We start from the raw sequence: 22,146 nt of genomic DNA on the forward strand, positions 1-22,146 counted from the left end.
GAAGATGTCACACGCGGCCACGAGTGCCTTGTGCCGCTCCATAAAGCTGCAGTGTGAACTCTACCCCTCGAGGCAGGTCGCCATCTGCCTCGACCCCTACTGTGGCCTCGGCTTCGCCCTGTGGTGTCTGTGCAGGTGAGTGTGCAGGTGGGCGAGGGCCGAGTGTGCTGGTGAGTGGAGCAGAGTGTGCAGGCGAGTGTGCAGGTGGGCGAGGGCCGAGTGTGCTGGTGAGTGGAGCAGAGTGTGCAGGCGAGTGTGCAGATGGGTGAGGCCGAGTGTGGAGATGAGTGGAGCAGAGTGTGCAGGTGAGTGTGCAGGTGGGCGAGGGCCAAGTGTGCTGGTGAGTGGAGCAGAGTGTGCAGGTGGGTGAGGCCGAGTGTGCAGGTGGGCGAGGGCCGAGTGTGCTGGTGAGTGGAGCAGAGTGTGCAGGCGAGTGTGCAGGTGGGTGAGGCCGAGAGTGGAGGCACCACCCCTTACCCCTCTCCACTGCTGCCCCCACCTGCTGGGTTGAATTGCTTCCTTAAATGCCCACCTTTCTCAGATAGCTTTTTTTTTTTTTTTGCTTTTTGCTTTTTGCTTTTTCTAGGGCCGCTCCCGCAGCATATGGAGGTTCCCAGGCTAGGGGTCAAATCGGAGCTGCAGCTGCCGGCCTGCACCACAGCTCACGGCAACGCCGGATCCTTAACCCACTGAGCAAGGGCAGGGACCGAACCCGCAACCTCATGGTTCCTAGTCAGATTCGTTAACCACTGCGCCACGACGGGAACTCCTCAGATAGCTTTTTGATGCCCACGAAGCAGAGGCTGCCCCTGTGAGCGGGCAGGTTTGTGTGGGGTGGGCTGCACTGGAGTCCGGGCCTGAGGTTGAGTAAAAGCACATTTTCATGAAGTGCACACACTCTCCGTTTCTAAGGCCTGGGGACACACCTTCGTTCCACTGAGTACAGGGAGGAAGGGGCAGACCTTTCCATGTGGGCCAGTCCCCACAGCATGCCGGTCCCTAACGGCGACCTGGATCCTGAGGCTGGGGGCGGGGTGACCTGAGTCCCGCATTTTCTGCTGAAACCCCTACATGGTCAGAATGGTGTGGGCTCTGCCAGGAAGGGACGGGCCCCTGAGGGGAGAGGCACGCGCCCACGTGCTAACCCGCCCCTGTCGCTGGCACAGCGTCTACTCGGGGCATCAGTCGGTGCTGGTGCCCCCGCCCGAGCTGGAGAGCAACGTGTCCCTGTGGCTGTGGGCCGTCAGCCAGTACAAGGCCCGCGTCACCTTCTGCTCCTATTCCGTGATGGAGATGTGTGCCAGGGGCCTGGGTGCGCAGACGGCCGTGCTCAGGGTGAGTGTGGCCCTGGCCTTAGGGACCCCAGGGCCTCGCCGAGCAGTGGGTGGAACAGGAACCCTCTCCAGGCGCCCAGGGCCGCCCTGGTGTGAGCTCCCTGCCGCTGCCCCCTCCTTGTTGGCACAGCCTCGTTCATCTGGCAGGAGAGGAGGGCTGGGCGCAGGTCGGGTGGGTCTGACCCGGGCTCTGAGCTCACTGCGGGGTCTTTGAGGGCAGAGGGCAGAGGGCAGGCGTGGGCGTGGAGCAGGCGGAGGGAACGGCGGAGGCGGGGTTCTCTCTCTCTGACCTGAGCACACGCACCGCCCAGTGGCCTGATCCCCAGGGCTGCTCCTCCTGCAGACGAAGGGCGTGAACCTGTCGTGCGTGCGCACCTGCATGGTGGTGGCCGAGGAGCGACCCCGGATCGCGCTCACGCAGTCTTTCTCCAAGCTGTTCAGGGACCTGGGCCTGCCCGCGCGTGCCGTGAGCACCACGTTCGGCTGCAGGGTCAACGTGGCCATCTGCCTCCAGGTAGGCGGCTGGGCTTCCGCCGACGGCCCCTGCGCGCCCGCGGCTTCCCGTCCTGCGGTCCTTCCCCTCCTCCGAGCCTCTGCTGTTGCAATTTCCAAATATCAGGTCAGCTTCCAGAGCCGAGTGTTTTACTTTAAAGGAGGTTCTGTTCTTGAGGAAGAGAATTTGGAAAAAACACAAGGTGTTTTGAACAGTGACTGTTACCTTACCTGGAAGAATTTCTAGGTTGAAATAGTATGCAACTAACATTCTACAGCAAGAATAAACTTAGTGTTTAAGGACATCTACTAATTTTAAAAGGAAAAGTAATTAGTGTGATGGTTTGTATTATCCCAGATTTGTTTGTGAAACATTAAGGAATTTAGTTATTAAGAGGAAACAGAGCAGAACTTTCAGAACAGCTGCCTCTAGTGCAGGGCTGTTGGCCGCTGCTTCCGGGGACGGCTTCCCACACTCCCCGCTGGTACCTCGGCCCCACTTCTTTCTAGAGCATGCTGGATGCCTCGCGCTCCCGCGTTCAGGAGTCGGGAAGAGAGGCGCTGTGGGAACCAGCGCCCGGGGGGGTTGTGCTGGGCCCCAGCCCTCGGCCCAGGCTGCTGGACACGGGTGGGTCTTGACTGCAGAGACCAATCGTCCTGCTTTCTGGGCGCGCCTGCCTCGTCCCCTCCACAGTGGAGGCGGCTGAGGTCCGGGCCTCGCGTGGGCCCTTGCCGAGTGGCAGGACGAGGCGGGCTGACAGTGCGACTGAGCCCTGTCACAGGCTGGGGGCACAGACCTCTGTCTGTTCAGCATCTGGAAGCCCCTGCGCTCCTTCCTGGAAACGCGAGGCGACCATGCCCGCCCACGGGAGGTGGCACACCACGGCGGGAGTCCTAGTGGACGTTCCGTCTGCCGTCTGAGACGCTGCACTGCGCTTTGCTCTCTCTTGGCGGAGTTTCTCACGAGCCTGTTGCTCTCTGTTTGTGTTCCCTGTGGCTGTCTCCTCCCTGTCTCGCTCTGCTGGTCTCCTTGTCTCTGTCAGCCCAACAGGCTGGGAAAGCTGGCCGAGCAGGTATGACCTTGACCTCGACCTCCCCCTCGAGGTGCCTCTGTGCTTCCCCCTGAGCTCATGTGTCCTCTCGTGACCTCCAGACAGATATGTGTTTCCTTTGCTGTCTGACTTTGCTCACAGCAGACATTATTTGACGTATTACGGAAGCTCCTTTGTAACCAGATTTAAGAGCAAAAGTATTTTCAGAAGCATTGAGCCTGCCCGGCATTGCCTCTGGAGGAAGGGCAGCGCTTGGCCTCGGTGAAGACATCTCTGTTTTAATTCCAGGGCAGGTCTAGGTTATACTATTGTCCGGGGTCTTCAGAGAATGATGTTGGGCCGTGTGTCCATGTGATGTGAGGTCCCTTCTCTAATAAAAAGGCGTCCTGTCCTTTCATCAGGTCAGATGAGAGGGGAGAGAAGTGAGGGCGCCGTGGCCGCGCGTCCCCGACGGGCCGCAGCCCTCGGTAGAGTTGTTGGAGAGGACGGCTGCGTGGAAATGCGCCCAGCCCCCTGGTGGTGTTTCCTGGAGGGGGAGCTGTTAGGGCCGGGGTGTTAAGCTGTGTGGCTTTGCTGCCCTCATTCTGTGGGTTCCCTTGGGTCCCCAAGCCGTGTAGATGTTTGGAGGGAGCACAGCTGCTGCCTTCTTGGGCGCCCCTGGAGTCGATGGGCACGAGGCCCTGAGTGGAGGTCCCTCTGCTGCTCCCCTTGCAGGGCACGGCCGGCCCGGACCCCACGACCGTCTATGTGGACACGAGGGCACTGCGCCATGACAGGTAACGCCCGGGGCACGGGCTCAGCCTCCCCCACTCCCTGTGCCCTCTCTCTCTCCTTCCCACAGCCAGGAAGGGCCCTAGGAGCTCTTATGGGGTAGGAGACAAATAAACCTACGTAAGGCAGGACTTGGCTTTGCTCAGTGGATGTGTCCTGGGGCCACGTGGGCCTGCAGGTCTGGGCCGTCTCAGCTCCAGGGCTCGGGTCCCGGGTCTGGGCCCACAGATGCGGCTGCGCTGCAGCTTGAGGCAGAGGTGGTGGAGCTTCCTGGGGACGAGGCCCCTGGCCCTGGGGCCCTGGAGCAACGTAGAGCCGGCTCCTGCCCCGAGTGGTGCCCAGCGAGCCAGGCGCCTGAAGTCACTTCTCCAAGGTCACAGCAAGGTCATGATCAAAAGGGTAAAGGCTTGGCTGCCGTCACAGTATTCATCAGTTTCTCATTACCTTGTTAGTTGCCTTCTAGAGATTGCTGTCTGTGTATGAAGTTTTATCCTGAAATTCTCCCTCGTTAATTTTTAGGGTACGTTTGGTGGAACGGGGCTCTCCGCACAGTCTGCCGCTGACAGAGTCTGGAAAGGTAGAGGCGTGGACGGAGGCCCCCATCTTGTGTCCCAGTCCTTTCTGCCTCACGTCACCCCCGGGAGGCGCGTGGCCATGAACTCAGACCCCCGAGTGTGGGCTGGGCCGGGCTGACACAGAGGCCTCCTTCCTGTGGCAAACGCACACGCACTCACCCTCAGGCCCAGGCACTCACTGAGCCCTCACGTTGTCAGCTGAGCCCCAGTCCCAGGAAGGGAGGCCTTGAGGTGCAGAGACCAGAGGCACTGGCGCTGCTGGTCCTGAGACCTCAGGGCCACGGTGCCTTCATGGTGGCCTGGAGCTACGCACTGGGGCCTGGAGAGACTCCGCCCCGGCTCAAGGGATGGCCAGGAAGTGGTCCCCTCCACGCTGGCAGTTAGAAAGTGGTCCAGGCCTGGCGAGGCCCAAGGAGCCCTGGTCAGGGTCTCGGGTGGTGGGGCTGAGATCTCCTGAGACACCCAGGGAAAAACTGGCACCGTGAGGGGGTCGCCAGGCGTAGGCCCAGGAGAACAGGCATCTTCATAACCAGGAGAGGCCCAGAGGCAGGAAGGAAACCTCCAGGAACCATCAGGCAGCCTGATGAAGGGGAAGGACTTGGGGGTGTGCACAGCGGGACCCCAGGAGGCAGCAGGACAGAGGGAGGGCTGTGTGCCCAGCATGCCAGCAACACATAGCCTCCAGCCTCAAGGCTTCCCACAGCTCCCGCTGGGCGTCCCTGGCCGCTGAGGACACAGGCAAGGCTGTCTCTGCACTGCCCCGAGGCCTCAGGACCAGCAGCGCCAGTGGACCCCCCACTGCACTCGTGAGCCCCATGAGGGGCCTCAGCCAAAGGCCCAGGAGGAGCACCCCAAGTCTGCTCTCACACTCCACTGGCCACAGCTGCCTCTCAGGAGGCAGGGAGGTGCCCAGAGAGGGACAGGGCTGCAGGGGCAGCACAGCATGAGCCTGTGGAAAGTGCTGGGGAGGAGTGAGCGGGGGCAGCGCACCAGGGCGGCCCCAGAGGAGGAGCAGAGACCTGGGGAGAAAGTTCAGCTGGTGCGAAGGTCCTGGGGCCGTGGGGAGGACAGCATGGCTGGAGCTGCACTGGGGTCGGAGCGGGGAGAGGAGGAGCAAAGGACACGTGTGCAGAGGCCTGTGAGGCGCGGACGCTGGCGTGCGGTCTGCGTCGTCCTCTCTGCAAACATGCTTGTTTTCCCAGACCTCTAGCCTCAAGGCAGTTCTTTTTGGTGTCTTTTTGTTTCCCATCACTTACGGCTCTGCACCCCTTTTTAATGGACTCCTCCCACCCCCCCGCCCCCCGCATTTCTCTGTTACACAAACTTGGGCCTGACAGGCATGGATTCTGGAAAGAGCTCCGGCCTCAGGGTTCGGGTGGGCCACATGGGAGAAGTCAGAGGCCCAGCAGCATCGGCAACAGGATGGTTCCACCAGGGCCGCCCGTGGGGAGGGCCCGGCGCCGGCCACAGCTGACAGCCTGCACTAGGCATCCTGTGGCCCCCCCCGTCCCTTCCGCCACCTGCCGAAGGCCTCTACTGTCACCTGTTTACACGTGGGGCAGCCAAAGACACAGAACAGGTTTCCCGGAGCAGCCAGGCGGTCTGAGCCTGGTGAGGCCCCCCTAGGCCCGGGTAGGGGTCCTGGACCCAAGGCAGCCTTCTCCACAGCCACTGGTGGGCACGAGGCCCAAGCTCAGTGGCTGCCCAGAAGCTGCCCAGCTTACAGGCTGGGGCAGGAAGGACTCTCGGTGGCCAGCTTTCCATCCAGAACTAGGGGCTTGGCGGGGGCGGAGGGCATTGTGTGGACCCCCCACTGCACTCGTGAGCCCCATGAGGGGCCTCAGCCAAAGGCCCAGGAGGAGCAGACCCCTCCACCCCTCTCAGCACCCAGCATAAGGTCCATTCTCAGGAATGGGTCATTTCGCTAAGATTCGCAGCTTATTTTTCTCTGCTAAAATCTCTTATTTCTGGAGTTCCCGACGTGGCGCAGTGGTTCACGAATCTGACTAGGAACCATGAGGTTGCGGGCTCAATCCCTGCCCTTGCTCAGTGGGTTAAGGATCCAGCATTGCCGCGAGCTGTGGTGTAGGTTGCAGACGCGGCTCGGATCCCGTGTTGCTGTGGCTCTGGCGTAGGCCGGTGGCTACAGCTCCGATTCAACCCCTAGCCTGGGAACCTCCATATGCCGCGGGAGCGGCCCAAGAAATGGCCAAAAATAAGATAAAATAAATAAAAGGCTTTACAATTTAAAAAATAAATAAATAAAATCTCTTATTTCTGTTAAAACTTAGAGTCAGATTTAGGCTGATCACGCTCCTGCACACGTCGTGTCCTTTGATCGGCTTCGAAGGACGTTATTTTTAACAGAGTTGGACCCGGAGGTTGTGCTGCCTCTGACACGGTGCCTTGTTCTCCTTCCAGATCCTCCCTGGGGTAAAGGTCATCATCGCCCACACGGAGACCAAAGGGCCCCTGGGAGACTCACACCTGGGAGAGGTGAGGCTCACACCTGGGAGAGGGGAGGCTCACACCTGGGAGAGGGGAGGCTCTCACCTGGGAGAAGTGTCACACCTGGGACAGGTATCACATCTGGGACAGGTGAGGTGGGGCATACCACCCACCCCAGGAGCTACTCGCCCTCCTCCCCTTCTGCGCCGACTCGGGAGTTCTGACCCTTTAGGTCACACGTGCTTTCGGGAATCTGTCAGCAGCTGCTCGCTAACCCCAATGTCTGTGCTCCTGGACCACCCCCTGGGTGAGGTTTCAGGGTCCTGCCTGTGGGACAAGGCCCACACCCTGCTTGCTGCTTGCTGGCAGAGAGAAACCTTGAGTTGCAGGCTGGGCAGCCCGAGGGGCCAGCAGCAGTGGTGGAAGCAGCTGTCCCTAAAAAGCAGCTCCTGCGTGGACCCAGGAGCCATATCCCCAGTGGAGGGGCACCCGGGCCGAGAGGGAAGGTCTTCTCTGTCCTGAGGACACCGGGCAGGCTCTGCTGGGATCTGCCCACCTACCTGTGTTTAGCACTTGTGTCTAACACAACTTGGGTTGGACCCAGTACCTGGAGGCCAGGATGGCAGGTGGAGTGCGGGTTAACGCCTGATGCCCTGGCGGGTCTGCTGCGATGCTCCCAGTTCCAGCAGGACACAGGGACCCTTGTGGGCTTGGCTGTGGGCAGCACCACACAGATACTGGCCAGTCTCCAACCAGCTGGGGCGAGGGAGTTGGGGAGCCTGGGGGCCTCCGGGGGTCATGCAGCGTGGAAAGGCAGCCTGTTCCCGGGTGGATGTGTCAGCCTGCGGCCTCCCCCCACCACCCCACTTCCCGACCAGCTGGAGCCAGGCCTGTTAGGGCAAAGCGTGCCCCCAAGGTGGCCAGGGTGGGTCTACACCAGGCTGGAACCCACTCATGGCGAAGGCCCTGTTGGCCTCCTGTCTCCTCTTTCGGAGGCTGCTTTGGGAGGGTGTCCAGAGCCTGGCACCCAGGCTGGGGAACCGCCTGTGGGTCGAGGCTGGGCCCTGAGTTCAGGAGGACCCCTCGGGGCCCGCAGCACCCTGGGCACTGTTCGCACCTGTGGGGGTGAGGCTGAGCCCTCGCTCCCGCTGGCGCTGTGTGCATGCGGGCTGTCGCCAGTTCTTTCTCACTGTGAACCGTGTACATGGTGGCCCTGCACGTGTCACTCCTGGGCCGAGGCGGGGAGCACGCCAGGCAAAGGCGAAGAAACTGCTGTCCGCCTTCCCTGCCCGTACCTGCGACTGCGGCCCGAGACCCTCCCCCGCAGAGGACCCTCCTGTCGCTCTAGGCGGCAGGACAGACTGCCCGGCACCTGGGCCGACCGGCACTCTTGCCCTCTGGGCCCTAGATCTGGGTGAGCAGCCCCCACAACGCCACCGGGTACTACACGGTCTACGGGGAGGAGGGGCTCCAAGCCGATCACTTCAGCGCCCGGCTGAGCTTCGGAGACACCCAGACCGTCTGGGCGCGGACGGGCTTCCTGGGCTTCCTTCGGAGGACGGAGCTCACCGACGCCAGTGGAGGTGAGGGGGTCCCGGGTGGCCCAGCGCGGCGCGGTGGGGGCTTCCTGCAGACCCACCTTGCCCCTGGCTAGACGCTTGGGTCTCTGAAGATGACTCTTCCCTCGCCCTCCGGACGTGGCCTCAGCTGGGGCTGGGGGCGGGGTGGGCGCTGGCGGAGGCTGGGGGCCAGCCTCATGCCTACCCCCCCTGTCCCCCAAAGTCGCGAGGTCCCTCGGCCAAGTCAGGACTTTGGGAGCCCCATAGATGTCCTTTTGTCTCCGAGGAGTAAAGGTGGTTGGATGCGTATCCGCCGTGGGCACAGCTCCTCTGAATCTGGGGCGTGGGCGGCACGTCGGGGCCGCGGCCGGGCAGGAGGCTGCCACCAGGCGGCGCTGAGGCGTGCCGGGCTGAGGTGGGCGCCCCGTGCCGTCCGCAGAGCGACACGACGCGCTGTACGTGGTGGGGTCTCTGGACGAGACGCTGGAGCTGCGGGGCATGCGCTACCACCCCATCGACATCGAGGCGTCGGTGATCCGCGCTCACAGGAGCGTCGCTGAGTGGTGAGGCCGGGCGGGCGGGGGCAGCGGCCGCCTGCCTCCGCGGCCGCCGCCCCACACGGGCTCTGCGAGTCTCTCGTTTGGGTTTGCCTGCCTTTCCCGCTTTTTCTGTCGGTCTGAAACCAAGAGTCTGTCCCCACGTGCACGCACGAAACCACCCTGAGTGCCTCTGCTTTTAACAGGAAGTTCCCCATCTAAACAGTCCCGACTCGTGATTTCTTCACTTGGTAGGGAGCTGGCGCTGGGAAAGGCACAGCTCCCAACTTCAAAGCCCAGTGTTCATTCTTAGTGAGAACTTTGATCAGATCCTCTTGCGAAACGCAGCCTAACCTCTGGCCTTGGGAGGGCGCGGAGCACGAGGGTGACGTCCGTGAACAGGCTTTGGTGCTCTCACCAGTCTGTCTGACGCTGTTTCCTGCATGTCCTTGGCCCCCGAAGCTGTGCCCTCCCGCGTGACCCCGTGTGCCTTCCCCCACAGCGCCGTGTTCACCTGGACCAACCTGCTGGTGGTGGTGGTGGAGCTGGACGGGCTGGAGCAGGACGCCCTGGACCTGGTGGCCCTGGTGACCAACGTGGTGCTGGAGGAGCACCACCTGGTGGTGGGCGTGGTGGTCATCGTGGACCCGGGCGTCATCCCCATCAACTCCCGGGGCGAGAAGCAGCGCATGCACCTGCGCGACGGCTTCCTGGCCGACCAGCTGGACCCCATCTACGTGGCCTACAACATGTGAGCGCGGGGCCAGCCGCGGAAGGCGCAGTGGCGTCTGCAGCCGCTGGCGCCGGCTGTCCTCCGCGGACAGGTCCATCTCATCTCAGAAACCCCTCCCTCAAGCATTTGAAGAACTCTTTCCATCCGCAGGCACATTTACGAAGACATGACTGTCAGGGTTTTCGCCACTGGGGTGATGGGGAGGGAAGCTGGGCGTGGGCGCTGTAGGAGCTGCAGGCGTGGTTCTCTGCTGTGTTCTGAGTTTGCACTTTTTTAGGCTAAAAACATAAAAATTGATTTTAAAATTCAGTTATTTATTCCCACTTCAAATGACAAGTTCATAGATAGAATTGATGCTAGAAAGAACTTGGCCCAAGTACAGCTGCTTCAGTTCCATTTCAGAAGGAGGGGCAGCGCCCAGAGCCTGGTGGACGGGGAGTGAGTCCTTGGGCCCCAGACTGGGCTGGACACACACACGTGGCCTCTCTTGAAACAGGTGTGCCCAGTTGTCCGCACATGTTGTCACTAACACTCAGCAGAGGCCGTGTGGGCTGTCAGGTGAGGGGCTCGGTTTCACAAGGACGAACCAGCACTGAGTTTTAAACTACTTTCTGGGTTTCTGCCTTCTTGCTGTCCACTGAAGTGCTTGTTTTCATAACCACTGTAGAAGCTCTTGTGCGTGGAAGTGTATTGAATTGCTATTTTTACTGCAAGTCAACGATGTGGAACCACCACTGGGCTGAGGTTCCTGCCCTCTGCGCTGTCTGCTGAGCCCCCGGCAGTGCGCCGAGGGGCCAGAGAGCCTGCCCACAGCCTGCCCTGCGGCCGCATCTTGAGTTCTGTGCCGATGAAACTTGGCCAAATCATATTCAGTTATTTTATTCAAACGTGACTAAACTGAGTCGTCTGATCGAGTAAACCTAAGTCAAAGACGCGAACACAAAGTATTCTAAGAATTTGAAGGGATGCTCGCGTCTAAGAGAGAGTGCTTTTATTTTGCTGGGAAACAGGATGTTATGTTGGGGACGGAGGATGGGAGGGTTTGTGAGTCGTGGATGCTTCCTAGAAACAGCCAGGGTGCCCTGGAAGGAGCCTGGCAGTGGCCTGGCTCTGTGCCTGGTGGAGCTGTTATCAGGGCTCCGCCATTTGAAATGCTCCACCAAAGGGCCTGGCTAGCCGGGCTCAGGCCCGGGGGACTCTCCTTCAGCTGCACGTCGCTTGTGCTCAGCAGCTGTCGCCTGTGGGGCCGGCCTGCGGTGTGGCTTGTGGCAGCATCCTGGAATTCGATGATCCTTTTGTAACTGTGTACATAACCTGTGTAACTTATTGTCCGACACAGAGGTTCTCGCAGTGGCCCAATGGCCGCTCCACGGAACAGAGTGGCCGCCGGGGCAAAGAACTACCCGACCCTGACCCTGACCTTAATGTTGGAGTTTTATAGCAAACAAATATTGTCAAATTTTTGTATCGAAAGGTCAGTGACAGTAAGACAAGTATCTTGTAAACTAAGATTTTAAGAAGCATTAAAATTTTAAAGCTACTCTCTAGGAATTCTGTTTATCACTAAAATTTTTTATATCATGTTAATAAAAGTTATTGACTTTGTAATTCTGCATTTTGAAATGTGTGAAAAGGTTTTTTAAATTACCCCAAATAGGATGTATTTTATTATGGATTCTTCTTTTCTGAATATAAAAGCATTTATGCTTACAGCATAAAATCTACAAAGCACATTAAAATATAAAGCAGAGGAGTTCCCGTCGTGGTGCAGTGGTTAACAAATCCGACTAGGAACCACGAGGTTGCAGGTTCGGTCCCTGCCCTTGCTCAGTGGGTTAACGATCCGGCGTTGCTGTGAGCTGTGCTGTAGGTCGCAGACTCGGCTCGGATCTCATGTTGCTGTGGCTCTGGCGTAGGCCGGTGGCTACAGCTCCGATTCAACCCCTAGCCTGGGAACCTCCGTATGCCGCGGGAGCAGCCCAAGAAATAGCAACAACAACAACAAAAAAAGACAAAACACACACACACAAAAATATATATATAAAGCAGAAAATGAAAATCTCCCATAATCCTCTCCATAGTGATGGCATTAGTATTTGGGATTTATTTTCTCATTTAAAACATTTTTACAAAATTAGGATTACCATATACTTTTATAACCAGCTTTTGTACTTAATAATTACATATACTCTTCTATCTATGTTTTAACAGCTGTCACGCGGGGCCGGGGCCATGACTCAAGGCAGCTTCCCCCACGAGCTGTGTCAGGGTGGTTTCAGCTGTGCTGCCGCAGGTTCACACGCAAGGGCGACCCTGGGCGCAGTTCCTGCAGGTGGAGCTCCTGCCTGGTGTGAAGCTTCGTGGCCCTGCCCTCAGAGGGGAGGTGGGGATGGGCGGCATGGGAGAAGCCTTCACCTGGTCGCCGGAGGGCGCTGGCCGTAAAGCAGCAAGTCCTCGCGAGTCTGATTGTCAAATAAGTATCACCTTGGTGATGCTGTATGTTCATGTGTTTGTGATCATTGAAACTTCTCATTTTATGTGTTCTATTCGGCAGTTCTATTTGCGCTCAAGGTTTTTTTTTTTTTTTAAAATTGGTTTATAGGAGCCAATTTATATCAAGAATCATAACCTCCATATAGTCTATACTTTTTCTAGTGGGTCATTTGTATCTCAGTTCTCTTGTTTTAAATATTCTCTTTTATGCAAAGTATAGTTACTGGTGCTTAGTTTCAGATTCTGAATGTAGCTGATTTGTTTCAAAGTAATTCTGCTGGGATGGCCACCCTGACCCTATGGGGGAAGACGTGACTCACCGCCTGTGTTTGCCAGTTCCTGCCGAGTCTGCCTTCAGACCTTCCCGCAAAGACCTGCCCGTGCCTCTGTCTCGCTGATAGCGTGTAGTCTGCAAATTGTGTGCACACTGCTTGCTGTGTACAGAAAGGAGAGAGCAGCATTCTTTTTCTGAGATTATTGTGTGTAAGTTTGGGTCTTAACTGGTTAAGGACAAAACACTTTCTCCTTAAACCGGACGCAGTAACGGTGTTAGAACACCCTGAAAAAGCATCCATGCTCTTTCGTATCATGTTCAGTTTCAGTGATGAAGAATTCTTTTAAGGGTAACCACACGCAAAATTTCAAAATCTCTTGTATTCAAGAGTGTGATGGTCTTTAAATTGTCCCCCTGCACTCCCTGCATCTGGCTCTGCCTTTCAGGCTCAACGAGGAAGCCTTTTTACGTGAGATGTTTTGGAAGTGACGTTTCCAAGGGCAGTGCAAGGTGAAAAATTGAGAAGTTACTGTTAGTTTTAGGTGCCAGCTGAGTATGGGGCACCTGATTCTCCAGGCTCTCAAATTGACTGAAAAGGCCAGATATCGTGAGCGTTCACTACAGATGCCAGTTAAAAGCCAAAAGTTGAAAAAAGGCCACAGGGACCAGATGAAGCTTTGCGGGGAAAAGGGCGCATAGATGCATTGCCCCGTCACTGCTCTCAGCAGCCGCGAGCTGGACCCAGGTGCTGCAGGAGGCTCCAGATGGAAGCAGCAGGATGCAGGCCACCTGAGGCCGTTGTGCTCTGATGGAGTGGAAGGCAGGTTCAGAGACAAGCTGTGCTTAGCATTTACATTACATTAGAAGATACAGAAAGATCAACTCTGACATGACAGCCTGAGAAGCTCCATGGACATGCCAGCCAGTAAAACTGTTGAAAATTATTTTAAAAAAATTTTTAAGCCTTGGAGTTCCCGTCGTGGCGCAGTGGTTAACGAATCTGACTGGGAACCATGAGGTGGCGGGTTCGATCCCTGGCCTTGCTCAGTGGGTTAAGGATCCCATGTTGCCATGAGCTGTGGCATAGGTTGCAGATGCAGCATGAATTCCTCGTTGCTGTGGCTCTGGCGCAGGCCGGTGGCTACAGCTCCGATTCGACCCCTAACCTGGGAACCTCCATAAGCCACGGGTGCAGCCCCAGACAAGGCAAAAAGACCAAAAAAAAAAAAAAATTTTTTTTTAAGCCTTTGGAAATGGTCCTAAGGGCATACAGCACAGGAAGAAACATGAAAATTCAGTGAGAAAAGTTCAGTGAGAAAAGCAAGAGTCTTATCTGAACCAAGACTGCGCCTTCCCTCCCACCTCCCAGCTGAGCCAAGCAGAAACCATTCCAAACAGGTGCAACCAAGAACACAGGGTCTTGCCCCCCAGTTGCCTGCTGATGCAGGTAAGTTCTCGGTGAGCACATGTGAGAGGTGAGATCTCTTCTATCCAGCCTCTCCTCATGGAATGGAGCCTCTACCTTGGGTAAAGTGCCACCAGGAAGACTTCAGGCTACTGCCCCCAACTCCACTGTGCACTCAGCTCCTAAAGCAGGGGTGTCACTCAGAGATTTGTGCTATTACTCTCCTGGGCCCAGAACCCTGGCTCAGAGATTCTGCCTCCTGGGAGAACAAGCTATGGAACAGGCAGCTCTTCGTCTCTTCCTAAAGGCTAACTTCACTTACGGCAGAGCCTGGAGAAGTTTAATCATAAGGAGACTCTCAAAAACAGCACAGGTGTGGTGAAAGGCAATTGGGAGGAGGTTCATAGATTCATTGAAGATACAGTCTAAATTGTAGGCCAGCTAGTTTGCAGGAGAACCAGGGAAAGAAACAGCTAAGAAGAGCCCTCCTGGGGTTAGATGAAATTGCAAACACTGAACTATTGCTTCAATAAATCCTGAATTGGACCACATCAGGTTATAGGGCAATTTACGGCCCCAGAGCATTGCTGAAAACAGAAATCAGCTAGCAATTGAGTGCGGTCACAGCTACCCAGTCTCAGGGACAGAGACTAAAGGGCCCTGCCAAAACCACTGTCACCCCAGAGTGACTTCACGCTTTCCCAGGGCGGCACCTCTTGGAGGAACAACCCTAGAAGTTTCACACTGGGGAGAGTGAGGGAGAGACCTCGCTGAAGTTAGGGTTGGGGTTACCTCATCAAACAAAAAGCCCAGAGGGAGGGGGGAGTGGCAAGAACCCTAAGTTGCTACCAAAATGTATTATCTAAAATGCCTAGTTTTCCCCAAAAATCAAAAAACAGACAAACAGACAAGTGTTACCGATGCACGAGGGGGTAAGAACGACATAATACCTGTGAGCTCAACCAGGTGTCAGATTTACCAAGGACGTGAGCATAGCCAAACAGGTCACAGAACTGAAGAAACTGATTAAAGCAGGAAAGGCATGGGAGTTCCTGCTGGGCTGCATTAAGAACCTTGAGTGCAGTGGCTCAGGTTGCCGTGGAGGTGTGAATTCAATCCCTGGCCTGGTGCAGTGGGTTAAAGAATTCAGCATTGCCGCAGCTGCAGCTCAAATTCAATCCCTGGCCCAGGAACTTCCATATGCCATAGGTGTGGCCGTAAAAAAAAAAGGTATGATGACAATGTCACATCAAATAACAAATATCCATAAAGAGCTCAAAATACTGCATATAATATTTTACATAATGTACGTATATGTGTCATTTATACAAATATCACATATATATCAAATAGAAACTTCTGGAGTTAGGAAAGTATAATCACTGAAATGAAAAATTCACTAGAGGGGCTCAACTGTAGTTTTGAATTAGCAGAGGAAAGACTTAGCAAACTTGGAAATGAAACTGATAAAAATTATGCAATCCAGGAGTTCCCATCGTGGTGCTGTGATTGACGAATCCACCTAGGAACCACAAGGTTGCAGGTTCAGTCCCTGGCCTTGCTCAGTGGGTTAAGGATCCGGTGTTGCCGTGAGCTGTGGTGTAGGTTGCAGACGCGGCTCGGATCCCGCGTTGCTGTGGCTCTGGCGTAGGCCGGTGGCTACAGCTCTGATTAGACCCCTAGCCTGGGAACCTCCATATGCTGCGAGAGCGGCCTAAGAAAATGGCAAAAAGACGAAAAAAAAAAATGCAATCCAAAGAACAGAGGAGGACAAAAGAATGAAGAAAAAGAACAGTCTCAGAGAAATGTGGGACACCACTAAACTTACCAGCATATGTGTAACGGGAGTGCCAGAAGTGGGGGGGGGCAGAAAGAGTGGGAAGAAAATCAAGGAAATAATGGCTGAAAACTCCCCACATATACTGAGAAACTATACATTAAGGAGATCAAGAAACTCCAAGGAGGATAAACACAAAGGTATCCGCAGGCATATGTGGCAAAGATGCTGAAAGACAAAAGGAGAAATCTTGAAATCAGCAAGAGAGGGACCATTTTTCATTTACTAGGGAACCCCAATAAGATTGACAGCTGAATTCTCAGTAGCAGTAATGGAAGCCAGAAGACAGTGGAAAACATTCAATGCGCTCCAAGGAAAAAAGCTATCAGCCAAGAACTCTGTCTTTCAAAAGTGGAGGCAAAATAAAGACATTCCCAGATAAAGAAAAACTGATTGAATTTTTTGCTAGCCAACCTCCATGACCAGAAATACTCAAGAAAGTCCTTCAGGTTAAAAGCAAGTGACCCCAGATGGTAATCTGAATTCACATGAAAAAACAACACTGGTGAAGTTAAAAGTAATTATAAGACTATATAATGCGTATTTTTCTCCTTGATTGATTTTAAAAGCATGTATAAAAACAACACGCATATGTTGGGCTCATGTATATAGAAATATGATGCATTTGTAATATTTTTGCCAATAACAGCACAAAAGAAGTGGGTGGGAGCAAAGCTGTACTGGGCTACTTTACAGATGAAGTCACAATTATAACACTGTATCGTTGGTTTGTAACATTAATAAATGTAATGGAATAGAGAGATGTAGGAGTGATGCTTCTGTATCTCACTGGAAGCACGCTAGTATAAATCTGAAGCTCCTTCTGATAAGTTAGGGTGCATACCACTAAAAGATAGTGAAAACGTCCCATTCAAGAAATTCAAGTAGGAGTTCCCGTCGTGGCTTGGTGGTTAACGAATCCGACTAGGAACCATGAGGTTGCAGGTTTGGTCCCTGGCCTTGCTCAGTGGGTTAAGGATCCAGCGTTGCCGTGAGCTGTGGTGTAGGTCGCAGACGCAGCTCGTATCTGGTGTGGCTGTGGCTGTGACTGTGGCTGGCGGCTACAGGTCCGATTAGACCCCTAGCCTGGGAACCTTCATATGCTGCGGGTGTGGCCCTAGAAAAAACAAATAAAAAAAAAGAAAGAAAGAAAGAAAGAAATTCAAGGGCTTCATTGGAAAATAATTTACTTAGTGCCAAAGGAAGTGCTAAAGGAGGATTAGAGGGAAAAAACACACGAGACACACAGAAATGAAAAGTGGCAAAGATAAATCCAGCTCTATCAATAATAACAGTAAATGTGAATGGCTTAAACAATTCATTCAAAAGACAGTTTTTCAGACTCTGTGTTTGTTTTACCCAACTATATGCTATTACTAAGAGACATGTTTTAGATTCAAAGATACAAATAGACTGAAGGTAAAGAAAGGAAAGTGATATTTTATGCAAATAGCACCACAAGAAAGCTGTAGTGGTTATACTAATATTAGATAAGATATATTTTAAAACAAAAATAGTTACTAGAAGAGATAAAAAGGGACATTTTCTCATGATAAAAGGATCAATCCAAGAGTCTTCCTTGTGGTTCAGTGGGTTAAGGATCTGGTGGTGTCACCACTGTGGCTCTGGTTACGGCTGTGGTGCAGGTTTGATCCCTGGCCTGGGAAGGTCCACATGCCAATACAGCACCCCTGCCAAAGGATCAATCCATCAGAAAGACCTAATAATTATAAATACACACACACCTAACAATACATCACTGAAATACACAGAGCAAAAACCTAATAGAAAAGAAAGGATATGTGGGGATGACAATAGCTCACTTTCTGTAAGGGACGGAATAACCAGGCAGACCACTATCGAGGAGGAGGAGCTGAGCCACACTGCCACCAACCAGACCCAACAGACACCTGCCAAACACTCGACCTAGAGCAGCAGAATGACACTCGCCCCAAGGGCACATGGACTGGTCTCTAGGCCAGACTGCACACGAGGCCATAAGACAGCCTCAGTAAACTCTAAAAAGATCGAAATACTACAAAGTATGTTTTTCAACTACAATGAAATTAGGAATCAACAAAAAATTTAGAGAAGTTGACAAACGTGGAAATCGCGCAGCACATTCCTAAATAAGCAATGGATCAAAGAAATCACAGCAGAAATCAGAAAACCTTTTGAAATGAATGAAAATGAATAATGACATGTAGCTAAAGCAGTGCTTAGAGGAAAAATTTCTAGCTGTAAATGCCTATATTAAGAAAGAAGAAAGATCATAAATCAATAACATAACTTTCCACCTAAAGACACTGGAAAAAGAAGAGCAAATAAACCTAAAACAAGCAGAAAAAAAAAAAAGAGTAGAAATTAATGAACTAAATAATAGAAAAATAATAGAGAAAATCAATGAAACAAAAAACTGGTTCTTTGGAAAAATCAACAAATTGACAAATCTTTAGCTAGGTTGACCAAGAAAAAACAGAAGACTAAACTTACTAGACTCAGAATGAAAGAAAATATTACTTTTGACCTTACAGAAATAAATATTATGGAGGAATACTATGAATAACTTTATGCCAGTAATCTGAGATAAAAAGGATAAATTTCAAGATGAAATGAATGACATTCAAGAAGTCTTGAATAGACCTATAGCAAGTAAAGATGTTGAATACTTAAAAAAAAAAAAAATACCCACCCAGGTGGCCTCACCACTGAATTCTACCAAACATTAAAGGACAAATTAATACCAATTCTTCACAAGCCCTTCTAAAAATAGAAGAGAGAACATTCATTTAATGAGGTCACTATTTCCTGACACCAAAACCAGACAAGGAGATTACAAGAACAGAAAACTACAGACCGGGGTCTCTTACAAATACAGAAATCCTCAAAATACTAGGGTACCAAATCCGTCAACATACAAAAAGAATTATTCACCATGACCAAGTGGGATTTATCCCAGGAATGCAGGGATGATTTAAATCTGAGAACCAATCAAGGCGATATATCAGCAGAAGAAACACAAAACCCAAGGGATGATCCTCAATACAGGCAGAAGAAGAAAAAGCATTTGACAAAACTCACCATCCTGGGAAGAGAAAGGAAGTTATTTAACCTGGTAAAAGGCATCTCCAAAACCCCCACCGCTGACAGCGCTGTTAATATGGGGACGGAACGCTTTCCCTGTAAGATCAGGAACCGCCGGGGAGGGTCCCACAAAGTGTAACCCCCAGGAGAAGTGGATAGGGGTGCCTTAGGTGCATCCACACCCCACCCAACACCTGCTCCTGAAGACCCTGCCGCCCAGAGAGGCCGACGGCAGCCAGCCTGGCCAGGACTGCAGTGTCCTGCTCCCTCTGACCCTCTGCCTTGCACACAGTCTGATCTTGAGAGGCTGCTGTACAGGGAGGTGGGCACAATTCCTTGGACCACCGGGGCACAAAGTGCTGCCTTGCTAACCCAGTGTTTCCCAACCTTCCAGATCTGGGAGGCCTGGTGCCTGGGACATCTAACAAGCTCCCAGGGCCGAGGGGAGTTGTGTGCAGGAGCCAGGGTGGGGCCTACACAACCCAGCATCCACACCCAACCTGTCACGGGGGGAGCACTTCAGGAGGGACCTGCATGATAAGTGCACAGTGCTGGGGCTGGGGGGCGGGGGGGGGGGGGCTTCAGAAAAGCCTGGAGCTCTGTCCTTGAAGAGACTGCCAGTCTCAGCCTTGGCTCTGCTCCATCTCTAGCCCTGAGCCCGAACTTCCCGGCTCAGCCTCCTGCCAAGATGCTTGAATGGCGTCTTTTTCACAAGCCCTCCTTGGAGAGGCCAGGCTTTCCCCCCAAAGGCAGCAGGAGGAGGCTGCATAAGGATCCTGCTGTGCCGACTGCTAGCGGACTTGCCGTGAGGGCTGTAGTTGAAGGGTGCGGGACCCTTCTCTGCTTCTGGACAAGGGACTGGGCAGCCCTGTCCACGCCTGCCTGGCCCCAAGGCTGCCCATCTGCCAGCATATGCTGCCCAGGCCGCATAGGGGTGCCTGCCAGCTGAGGGGAAGGGCAAGTATAGCCACGCTGATGTGTCTCCTGGTGCCCGGGTGTCTCTGTCCATCTGCAGTGACAAGAACCCAGGTTTTCTGGGCCAGAGATGGATGGACCCTAAAGTCAAACGTCCTCAGGAATCTTGAGACTGAACCAAAAGTAACTTGGCTGCCGAGGCTCCTGCAAGACACTTGTTACATAAGCCCGGGTTTAATTTTGATTATAATCTTTGGTGTTCGTCAAAACAGTCTTGTTTTCATTTAATTTGAATAAATGTAATAAATTTAAGCTAAACGTAAATAAAAACAAAAACCCTGAAGCAGCAGCAGTCAAGTAACCTAACCCAGGGCTGTCCCGGCCCGGAACAGAGAACTTCCCGCTGCCAAGCTCTCCTCCCCAGGGCTCTGCTCAGCTGGGGGCCGATGGGTGGGGCTGCAGGGCCCCTTGCTTTGGAGACCAGGTGGGTCCTGCAGGTGGACCTCCGGCTCCTGCAGGGTCCTCCCCTGTGTGCTGGGCTCCCCCTTCCGCCTAAGGCTGTCAGGAGGAGGAGGGTGGTCGAGAGGGTTCGTGACAAGGAAACAACCCCCGCCTCCTCCCCTGAACGGTCTGGCTGGCCAGGGCCATGGGGGCACAGACCCCATCACTTAATGTTGATGACTCTAAAAACATGTCTATGTTAATTAAACCGTCACTTTAAACTTGTTTTTATGCATTAAAGATTAATCCTAGATCACACGACCCTTTGAAAATTTGGCTAGTTTAAATTTCTGTGGCGTACGGAAGCTCCTGGGCCAGGAGTCCAATGGTCGCCATGGTACCGATGCAAGCCACTGCAGTGACAGTGTCAGATGCTTAACCTCCAGGCCCCCAGGGAACTCCCTTCAAATTAGTTTTGATAACACCATCTGGAGGCAGTGTTACTATCCAGGGCTCTTGGCGTTCTTAATCAATGGAAATTGATAAGAGGCCGAACAGGAAAATTCAGCCAAGGCTTTACTGGGGCCCCTGCTGCAGCAGGACAGAATGACAACAAAGGACACTTTGCTTACTCCCTCCCTGGGGTGGGGGTGGGGGGCACAGCTGGTTCCTTTTATGGGGCCAGAGTAAAGGGGGGGGGGGGCAGGGGACAGGCCAGAGGGGTGGCTTAAGTGCCGAGTGCATGGAGACGGGCATAGTATCTGGCTTTTGCTCTCTGCTTTTTTTTTTTGTCTTTTTGCCTTTTCTAGGACCGCTCCTGCGGCATATGGAGGTTCCCAGGCTAGGGGTCTAATCGGACCTGTAGCCACCGGCCTATGCCAGAGCCACAGCAACGTGAGATCCAAGCCAAGTCTGCGACCTACAGCACAGCTCACAGCAACGCCGGATCCTTAACCCACTGAGCAAGGCCAAGGATCGAACCCACAACCTCATGACTCCTAGTCGGATTCGTTAACCACTGCGCCACGACGGGAACTCCATCTCTGCTTTTCAGAAGTGGCAGCTAGGTTTTTAGTTTTGTATCTTCCTGCCCATAATTGGCCCCAACTGTGCATTTACACGTTTACTTTTAGTCCCTTATAGTTTCTTTGTATTTCGTTGCTGGAGGAGATGGTCCCCCAGGTGCAAGCCTGAAGCCACTGCAGCAAAGGGTCCCAGCCTGCCTCACAAACAAGAAATAGGAGGCACGGAGGGGCTTCTGTACCCTCAGAGCCATGCAGGGTCCTAGTTGGGTTCATCCATACCATTGCCCAGTGCCCAGCTGCATAATCTAAAGGCTCCTCGCCCCAAAGTTACCAAGAATTTCAAGACAGCAGCAGAGGGCAGACGGGAGCACAGACTCCCCGGGTGACCCGTGGGAAGCGGCACGCCTGCCCCGCCCCCACCTCCTCTGCAGCTCCCCACTCACGCACCGCTCTCTCAACCCCTGCAGCCCTAGCTTGCCAAGAACCCGGGCTGCTCCCACCTCTGCTCCAGCCCCCGGGCCTTGCACAGGGGTCTCCAGAAGCCCCAGGGGTTTGGCGCTCAGGCCTGGGGTCCACTTGTGCCCGGGGCTCCACACCTCCCTCCTTCCGCTGACCTGCCTCCAGCGGCTGCGCCTCCAGGGTCCCTCCCTGGGTGCCAGGCTCCTCTTTCCGCCTGAGGCTGTCGGGAGGCCTGCGGGCCTCCCGAGGATGGTGCATCGCGAAGGGTCCTGACAAGGAAGCAACCCGGCCTCCTCTCCCTAACCGTCTGGCTGGCCAGAGCCATGGGGGCACAAACCCGCCAGAGCGGAAAAGGCCCTCCCAGACGTCCACCCCCTGGGGCTGAGGCCGTGCCCAGGAGCGAAGTGAGCCACAGGAGGGCCCAGTAGGCCCCTGAGCGTGGGCTTCCAGCGGTGCCCACCCGGGCCACTTCCAGTCTCTGACCTTCCTGCCCAACCAATTGTTGCAGCTCCGCTTCCAGGGATTAGTCCAGAGAAGGTCACGCACGTGATGAGGCCAGACGTTCCTGCCAAGGGGTGGGCGCCCGGCTGCAGAGCCCGCCCCGCCCCGCCTCGGCCACACACCTTTGCAAGCGCCCCGCCCCCTTTACGACCCTCCCCTTGGGGCCCGGCTCCTCCACCCCAGCGTCCAGCCTGCTGTATCCCCTGTCCCAG

The 22,146-nt window shown here is 54.3% G+C and overlaps 1 protein-coding gene and 1 long non-coding RNA gene across 11 annotated transcripts in view; one reads left to right on the forward strand and one right to left on the reverse strand.

Moving 5' to 3' along the window:
- The window catches only part of DIP2A (disco interacting protein 2 homolog A), a 100,707-nt gene extending 89,599 nt beyond the window's left edge, over positions 1-11,108 (forward strand). For 8 of the 10 annotated variants that reach the window (XM_047798656.1, XM_047798630.1, XM_047798616.1 and 5 more), the window contains 9 exons: positions 5-135; positions 1,167-1,335; positions 1,678-1,848; positions 3,593-3,654; positions 4,169-4,226; positions 6,646-6,720; positions 8,081-8,255; positions 8,671-8,794; positions 9,270-11,108. In XM_047798656.1, the coding sequence (XP_047654612.1) occupies positions 5-135; positions 1,167-1,335; positions 1,678-1,848; positions 3,593-3,654; positions 4,169-4,226; positions 6,646-6,720; positions 8,081-8,255; positions 8,671-8,794; positions 9,270-9,522 (1,218 nt within the window). In that variant the 3' untranslated portion in view covers positions 9,523-11,108. Of the gene's footprint in view, positions 1-4; positions 136-1,166; positions 1,336-1,645; positions 1,849-3,592; positions 3,655-4,168; positions 4,227-6,645; positions 6,721-8,080; positions 8,256-8,670; positions 8,795-9,269 lie in introns of those variants that run through there. The other 2 variants (XR_007137485.1, XM_047798692.1) reach the window with 2 other exon arrangements.
- A 945-nt stretch (positions 11,109-12,053) lies between these two features.
- On the reverse strand, positions 12,054-22,029 carry LOC125137720 (uncharacterized). Its single transcript, XR_007137492.1, has 2 exons — positions 21,589-22,029; positions 12,054-12,427 (listed from the first exon to the last, which is right to left on the reverse strand). It is a non-coding gene; the product is annotated as an uncharacterized LOC125137720 (long non-coding RNA).
- Between the last annotated feature and the right edge of the window lie 117 nt (positions 22,030-22,146).

The sequence above is a fragment of the Phacochoerus africanus genome, chromosome 1, assembly GCF_016906955.1.
Source record: "Phacochoerus africanus isolate WHEZ1 chromosome 1, ROS_Pafr_v1, whole genome shotgun sequence".
NCBI classification, from domain to species: Eukaryota; Metazoa; Chordata; class Mammalia; order Artiodactyla; family Suidae; genus Phacochoerus; species Phacochoerus africanus.